This window comes from Alternaria viburni, assembly GCF_023758015.1.
Source record: "Alternaria viburni strain BMP 2772 chromosome Unknown scaffold_4, whole genome shotgun sequence".
Classification (NCBI taxonomy): domain Eukaryota; kingdom Fungi; phylum Ascomycota; class Dothideomycetes; order Pleosporales; family Pleosporaceae; genus Alternaria; species Alternaria viburni.
This window is the reverse complement of record NW_026055773.1, coordinates 379,680-387,279: the sequence shown is the minus strand read 5'-3', so window position 1 is coordinate 387,279 and position 7,600 is coordinate 379,680. Positions and strand designations below refer to the sequence as shown.

The 7,600-nt window shown below is 52.2% G+C and overlaps 3 protein-coding genes across 3 annotated transcripts; 1 reads left to right on the top strand and 2 right to left on the bottom strand.

Moving 5' to 3' along the window:
* Positions 1 to 616: 616 nt before the first annotated feature.
* Positions 617 to 1,325, top strand: J4E79_002379 (uncharacterized protein; the record flags this gene model as incomplete). The annotated part of the gene is made up of 2 exons (XM_049351278.1): positions 617 to 742; positions 801 to 1,325. 2 exons carry the CDS (start codon positions 617 to 619, stop codon positions 1,323 to 1,325), a joined length of 651 nt encoding a protein of 216 aa, XP_049213916.1.
* Positions 1,326 to 1,481: 156 nt separating this feature from the next.
* J4E79_002378 (uncharacterized protein) lies at positions 1,482 to 2,318 on the bottom strand (the record flags this gene model as incomplete). Its single annotated transcript, XM_049351277.1, has 2 exons — positions 1,482 to 2,056; positions 2,309 to 2,318. The coding sequence occupies 2 exons, from the start codon at positions 2,316 to 2,318 to the stop codon at positions 1,482 to 1,484; spliced, it is 585 nt and encodes a 194-aa protein (XP_049213915.1).
* A 4,345-nt stretch (positions 2,319 to 6,663) lies between these two features.
* On the bottom strand, positions 6,664 to 7,488 carry J4E79_002377 (uncharacterized protein; the record flags this gene model as incomplete). The annotated part of the gene is made up of 2 exons (XM_049351276.1): positions 6,664 to 7,331; positions 7,422 to 7,488. The coding sequence occupies 2 exons, from the start codon at positions 7,486 to 7,488 to the stop codon at positions 6,664 to 6,666; spliced, it is 735 nt and encodes a 244-aa protein (XP_049213914.1).
* Positions 7,489 to 7,600: the final 112 nt, after the last annotated feature.

Here is a 7,600-nt window from a genome sequence, read left to right as displayed (position 1 = left end):
TCCTGACGAAAGGACAATAGAGCTTGATCTAACGGCTTCGGATCATGTTCCCCCACGCACTGTTGTTTTGGTTTAGTTGTCGAAAATTCCAGCTAAAATTGGAGTACCATTGCACTTCACTATCGGTCTCAGTGTCGTGCTATTGTCGTGGCTCACACCAACTGAATACAAGTGCGCTACGATCAGCGATCCAAATCTGCTAGTCTTACTCGTTTGGCTTCCAGAACCAAGTCAACATAGTCAAGATAGAGAAAACATGTGAGCAGCGGGTTCGCCGCAATCGATCACTAATTCGAGTATGTACCGACGATACCCTCACCGTAGTGCGTCGCAGTGCAAACGCTCCAGGCAGCTCTGATTCGTCCACCACCCACCTTTACTTCGAGATGTCAGTCATGCCACGATCGCTACTTCCATAAGCTCCTACCCTTTCGATACGCTCTTTCCCTTTATCACCACACCTTCCCACCCCTCTCACGCTATCAAAAGCTCGCTTTTGATTACCACCTCACCGCCCGATTGCTACCACTTCCCGCGACATTCGTCTCCATAAGAGGATCACCGCCCATCCACCCGCCTTCTATCAACAATTACAACGCCCGAATTCTCCAACAACATGCCCCCGCCGAATCCCCCACCGAATCCCCCACCCTACGACACGTCCATATTCGGCACATATCTCCCACCCTCAGCGCGCCACGGCGTCCAAGCAGCCCGTCGTCTGCCGCACAACTCCGGCCCCGTACGTCCACTATCCCTTGACAGAATCATAGGCGTCTCAGTCCACTAACAACAACCAGATGTTCGACCCCCACACCCGGATCAACCAAGCAATTGATTCACTATGCGCATTCCGCCACTCCATGACCGAGCTCGAGACCAACCACCGCAACGCCCTCGAGGCCAAGGACGCTGAGATGGCAACCCTCCAGCAGCGTTTCGAGACCAAGAACGCTGAAATGGCAACCCTACAGCAGAACTTCACACGACTAAACACACTGCAAAGGAACACCAAGGCTCGAATCGACGACAAAGTCCTATTGCAGGGCAAACTGCAAAACGACATAAAGATATTGAAGCGGGAACTCGCGGCCGAGAAGGCGAAGAAAGGTGTTGTCGACCACGATATGGAGAAGCGGGTTATCGAGGTGAGACAGCAGAACGCTTTGTTGACTGCTAAGGTGTTGGGGCTCGAGAAGGAGCTTGCGGATGAGAGGGCGAGGGGGAAGGAGAATGGGAATGCGAAGCGCGAGTTGGAGGTTATGAAGAGGAAGTTGGCGGATATGGTAAAGGGTGGGAAGGTTAAGATTGAGGTGGTTGGGTAGGGTGTGATGGAGAGTTTGGCGGGGTTGGAAGATGGTACTTCATGGGGGTAATTTCATGTGGGTTTCTGGATGCGATGATGGGCTTGATGGGAGCTGGTTTGGGGTCTTTGTATGCACAGTTGCATCAAATCTTGGCCCCAAACTCTTTCCAATGTATTACGTGTGTTGACCACCACCTTGTTGTAGAAGTGCTTCTCGCCGCTGTCTCATCCTCGTCTCTTCCATCTCCAACCACTCCACCTCTCTCTTTCTCTGCGCTTCCACATGTGGCGAGACTTGTGACGTTGTATCATTCGCTCCCGGTACTGACATCATCTCCGCATTCCTGCCATCACCGCCATCGTCCATTCCGACGACCCCAGCCTCATCCGCTCGCCCATGTTCTTCCATCCCATTATACGGTAACTCGCCCGGTTGTTCCTCAGCTCTGAGCTCGTGCGCTCCTCCTATCGCATGCTTATACGAGTGCGACCGATCCAGTTCCTGCGTGAGGCCGTTGCCCGACATTTCTTGGTATTGTGTTTGGTATGCGCCAGCCGTAGGGGCGGACTGGTCTGCACCGAGGACCATCTTGTCGCCGTCGCCTTCTCGTCTTGCTAGTTCGTCGTCGGTGAGGGTGGTCGTCGGTGCCGGTGTTCTCCGCTTTTTGCGCTGCCAGAAATACCATCCGCCTATTATGAGGGCGAGGATGACGATGCCTCCTATTGCTATTCCGGCTATTGCACCACTCCCTACGCCATGTTTGGATTTGCCGTTGCGGGTAGGATTAGGGCGTGAGGTTCGGGTAGTACGAGGTGGCTTGGATGTGGGGGTGCCTCCGTTCCTTGTTGAGGATGTCGAACTCGTTGAGACAATTCCTAGACTCCCTCCTGTTGCAAATACAGAAGCGACAGTGAACGATATTGCGCTTGTTTGGAGAGACACGATGAGTCTGTCCACTGTTCGAGGTGGTTCCCCAGCTGTTACCGTAACGGGTGGCTCACGATCATCCATGGAGGTCAGTTGAACTTGAAGCGGTGATGAGGGTTCTATCGTAATGATAGTGGACAATGGGCCATCCACGAACAGAGTTATTGGCTCATAGACAATTGTGTTGACCGTCGGATTCCACACGTAGGCGAGTGTTATGATGGACCATGCTGTTCCAAAGTCTTGTTCTGTCATTATCCGCAATTATGCAATACCACTGGTACTGTGGTAAATGGTCGTTGCGCTTATGATGGTTTGAGCTAAATCCACCGGTATGCAAGTATAGGTAGGTCCACGAGTGTGACAAAGGAGAGTCGAGCTAGATAGCAACAGACAATGATCCAGTCTGTGCTGACATTATGTACAACAGTACAGGATATTGGATATCTTATAATGGCTGCAGCGTGCATGTTTACAGCCAGGTTGGAATCATCAATCTATAGATTGAGCGCCGGATTTAGTTAGATTGTTGCTCTTTTGAGCGCTGCCAAGATGTGGTGTTGGCTGCGCATGCCGCCTATTCGCTCCACAAATCTTCGGCCCCTACATGTGTGTATCTAAGCCAACCTTGATTGGATCTTTTGTTGCCGTGTCGCGCGGGGTGAATGCAGCTTACGGTACACGACATGTAGGCTGGACGTCTGCCAGAGTTCATGTCTATGATTGTAATAGAGATGGGCAGTGAGACAGAACGAGGCTACCTAAGTGAATGCGCTTGCCGTTTCTCCCGAGGTCCTGTGCGCATCAGTTTCTGCGGACGAAACTTGGTGCATTCCCACACCGCCAAACCAACCCAAAGTAAACCGTCGTATCGCAGCCGCTTTTTGAACAAGTCCGTCTGCATCTCATATACATGCTTCTAAGACCCACCTTCAACTTCGTCTCCTTCGCTTCCAACGTTGCTTCGTGAAAATGTACAGTAATCCGCTGTACTCTCGTCAAGCCTTCCACCCCTTATAACAAGAGCGTCTCTTGATTTTTCCGTATCCTCTTCTCTTTCATGTCCAGCCATTCTAACTCTCTCTTCCTTGCGCTTCTACATGTGGCGAACATGCGAAGCAGTATGATCTCTTGCCGCGGCTGGCATCTCCACGCTGCCATCATCACTTGTTCCGCTCAGTGCCGCATGCGGTAACTCCGCTAGCGTATCGTCGATTCCAATTTCATGCGCCACGTATTTAGATGAGTGCGAAGGGTGAACCTTTTGCTCTTGACTGTCGCCAGACGTCTCTTGACGCGCGCCAGATACGGGCGTGTCGGAGAGTATCTTCTCATTATCTCGTCCCGTTTGCCCTTCGGACGCAGGGGCATTCTTACTTGTAGCAGACTTCGCGCGTCTTCTCCGGCGCCAGAAGGACCAGCCACCAATTATGAGCACGAGGATGACGATGCCTCCTACTGCTATGCCAGCAATAGTGCCGCTTGAGGTATGTTTACGGCGTGAGGTTCGGTTGGGACGAGGAGACTTGGACGCGATCGAATCCCCAGTTCTCGTTGACGATGGTAAGCTCAGTGACTTCGACTTTGCCAATGCTAGACTGCGTGAGTATGAAAAGTCTGTACGAGTCGAGTACAATATCGCCATTCCATCGTCTTCGCCTCGGAGGGAGATGTAAAGAAGACCTGATGTCATGGTGGAGCTTGTTTCTAGGGGTGGGGCTTCTGGGAAGCGAAGTTCAAGCGTTGGTGTTATGTGTACTGTGATTGTTGCTAGCGGGATGTCGTCTTTGCGCAGAGTCGTCGTATACGGATCGTCGGTGTGGGTGTTGATCCTTGCGGTCTGCCATGCCGATGTAGACATGTTCAACGTGTCTGCAGTATTCTGACTGGCGTTACCGAGACGCTGCTCAAACGAAAGACTTCAACGAGCATAGGACTACACGAAGCGAAAACTCGAGATGGGGACCTAGACAGTAACGACGCGGGTATCTGCTTTGATGTAATACCATCTACAATATATTCCCTGATCCGGGCCTCAGCGTGCCTGTGTACAGCCTGAACGAGGCTTGGGTTGTTCTATTGTGGCACGGTTGAACTCATCGGTCTACACCCAGGTCTCGAGGTATATTTGAACGCCGAATCTAGCTAAGCTGTTACTCTTCTGAGCGCTGGTAATATGCGATACTGACTGCGCATGCCGTTCATTCGCTGGACAGTCTCGTCCTCCAACTCTATGTAATGGAACCAACGGGCAAGAATGCAGCTTGCTATGCACAACATATGACCTAGATGTTGGCCACACTTTGCGGTTACAATAGAGAAGGGCTGTAAAGCAGGAGCAGGCGGCTTTCTGCGCTAGATGCGCTTGTTACTCTTCGTTGATTCATGGCAACTGTCTGTACCTAGGTAGGGGTCCTTGTCCCGCAGCGATTTCCATGGTCGCGTTGTCCAATCAGCCTTTTCTGGCCCCCAATTGCCCACATGCGGTTGAGCACTGATTCGATGTTCCTGAGGCCGAACATGCGGCCAACATCACACATGACGTTCGATCCTTTGGGCCTAGCTGGTGCCGCCTGTGCCTCACGATCTTGCGTTCCAATTGTTCGAACTAGAAATTATATTAGAATAGTGTGTACTGAGAACAAATGCCGTCGAAATCACAAAGGCGTTATGGACTCTTCCCGCTTGCTTGCATAGACAGCGTCTCCCTCTTCTTCCGTATCCTCTCCTCTTCCATGTCCAACCACTCCATTTCGCGTCGTCTTTGCGCCTCTACATTTGGCGACACCGCAGCACTCCTTTCTCCAGCTTCTTCACCAGCGTCGGTCTGGTTTACTGGTGTTTGAGGCCTGTGAGTATGTACTGCAGAACTTTGTTCCTCTCCGCCGTGCGATAATTCCGCCGGTCTACCATCAGGATGAAGTTCATACGCTGGCTCATACTGATACGCTGCTTTACTCGTAGAATGCCGCGTTGCGTGCGTAGCATATTTGGCGGACTGATTTGGATCCAACTCTTGCGCTGGCATGACAATATCACCTGGCATTTCTTGATGGTGATCTGGGATATATGGTTGTTTCTCCGGCGGGGAGTACTGTGGCGGTGGCCCTCCAGTGCTTACGACCCTCGTGCCCTGTTCATCGTCACCCGGACCTGAAGTTCTTGCTTTTGAACGCTGTCTTCGCCGCCAGAAATACCATCCTCCGATTATTAGAGCGAGGACGAGTATACCGCCTATAGCGATTCCGGCGATAGCACCGCCTCCCAGACTTGAACTGCTGCTTTCATTCGCAGTTGCGGTTGCGGTAGATTGACTGCTGTCTCCAGATTGTATTTCACTCGCACTACTCTCTGAGCTTGAGCTGCCTGAGTTGCCTGAACTGCCTGAACTGCCTGAACTGCCTGAGCTGCCTGAGCTGCCTGAGCTAGTGGTCGCATCAGCCGCTGAAGCTGTCTGATCCCCGCCATCACTCGTGGAAGTTGGTATTGGAATTTCTGCCGGTGGTATCAAGGTTTGTTCCACAACGCTCGACTCTGACGTGATCGGACTGCGGCGAAGGTATATCTGATCCGGGTCTGTCGTGAGCGAAATCTCAATACCAGAGAAAACATAGTTTTCCCCAACCGTTACAATGTGCGTTTCTCCGGGCAGCACGATACCGCGCGGCGAGGGGGTCACGCGTATCATCAGAGTTCTTGACCAATCGTCTGCGCTGTCTGAGATAGATATGGAAGTTGGGTAGCCCCCAGAGCTCCACTCCTCGACGTACCAGGGGTATGTGTTAGCTGGTGAGTCGGACATTGCGGGATAGTGCGTGCGACGGCAAAGAGCTGGGTAGATGCAAGTAGCCTTGATGTAGGATATCGGAGCACAAGCTCGTACAAATGTCAAGGTAGAGGGGCAGATAAACCCGTGTTCAGCAGGACTTCCCAGCATGTATACATCATCGCAGGCGGGCGGGGTACCTCCACACACTGCTGCATATCGCCACGAGCATGCCTTCTATGCGATAGGTCAAAGATACAAAGGTACCCACCTACCTACACGTTGAAAGTCATGCATCGGCCCTTACACACAGGTCTTGTGACGTTCCGTCGAATCAGACGTGGAGATGGTGTTTGCGGCACAGTCAAGCGAGCAAGGCTGTGCATGAAGGACCAACTTCTCATTCGACGAGAAAATGCTGTGTACCGGTACGGTCAAGGTTGTATCGTCATTCCAATGCATGTGGTAGAGTGGTGGGTATAGAGGTCGCATATCGGGTCGCAGGAATGTGTTGGTTGCTTTCGACTCGGTGCGATACTTCGGCAGGCGGGAGAGTTTAGAAGATTGTGGTCTCGAGACATAGGCGAGTATAGGTGTGATTTTGTACTATGTGTGTACTGGCTTGATACTTTGGAAAGTATAGGTTTTGCTGTGCCTGTACCATCAAGGCGTTGCACCTCCCTGCGCCGCAAGCAACTCTCGCCGCTTCCGCATCCTTTCCTCCTCCATCTCTAGCCACTCCATTTCTCTTCTCCGTTGCGCTTCGACATTGGATGAAAGTGGGTTACTCGTTGCCTCAGTCATATCCGTCATCTCAGCAGCAGATCGTTGCGGAGCGTGATAAGGCGCTGGCGCAGTGTATTCGTCGGGACCGTTCAATAGCTCAGCTGGCTCAGGCTCGGTTTTCAGCTCATGAGATCCATTCATAGCGTATTTGGTGTACTGTGTAGGATCCAGCTCTTGCGATTGTACCTGTCGACTTCCTGGCATCTCTTGTGGGCGCTCCTTTGTGTCAAGCTCTGGTATGCCTCCATCTCCGCCCCCGTCTCCTGCGACGTGCGCACTAATCTCAGTGCTCGTGACCTTCCCTCTCGTGCGTTTTCTTCGCCGCCAGAAGAACCATCCACCGATGAGCGCGATAACGAGGACTGCTGCAATAGCTATGCCAGCGATTGCGCCGCCTCCGAGCCCTGAACTACCGCTGCCGTTGTCCTGTGGCGCCGCTGTCGGCACATTGCCATCCGATGGCTGCGGAGATGATGTTGTACCGTCGTTGCTTTCCGTGCTCGAGGCCAGCGAGTTTGTGGTTGAACTGCGAGGTGTGTCGAAACCTGTCGAAGAAGGATAGAGAGCAGTCCCAACCGCAGATGTAATTTGCTGGAGAGTGGAAGATTGAATCGACGCGGTGACAGATGGCACACCACCAATTGCAGATGTGATCTCTGGGAAGACCGAGCCCTGGCGCCTACTAATGTATGCTCCCCTCATCTTGAGCCGGATCCGCTTTCCCGAGTCAGGATATGAGCGATTAGTGGTGATGGCGAGTTTAGCAGAAGAGACAGGCTCTACACTGTCTAGTACAGAGATGAAAGAAAATGAG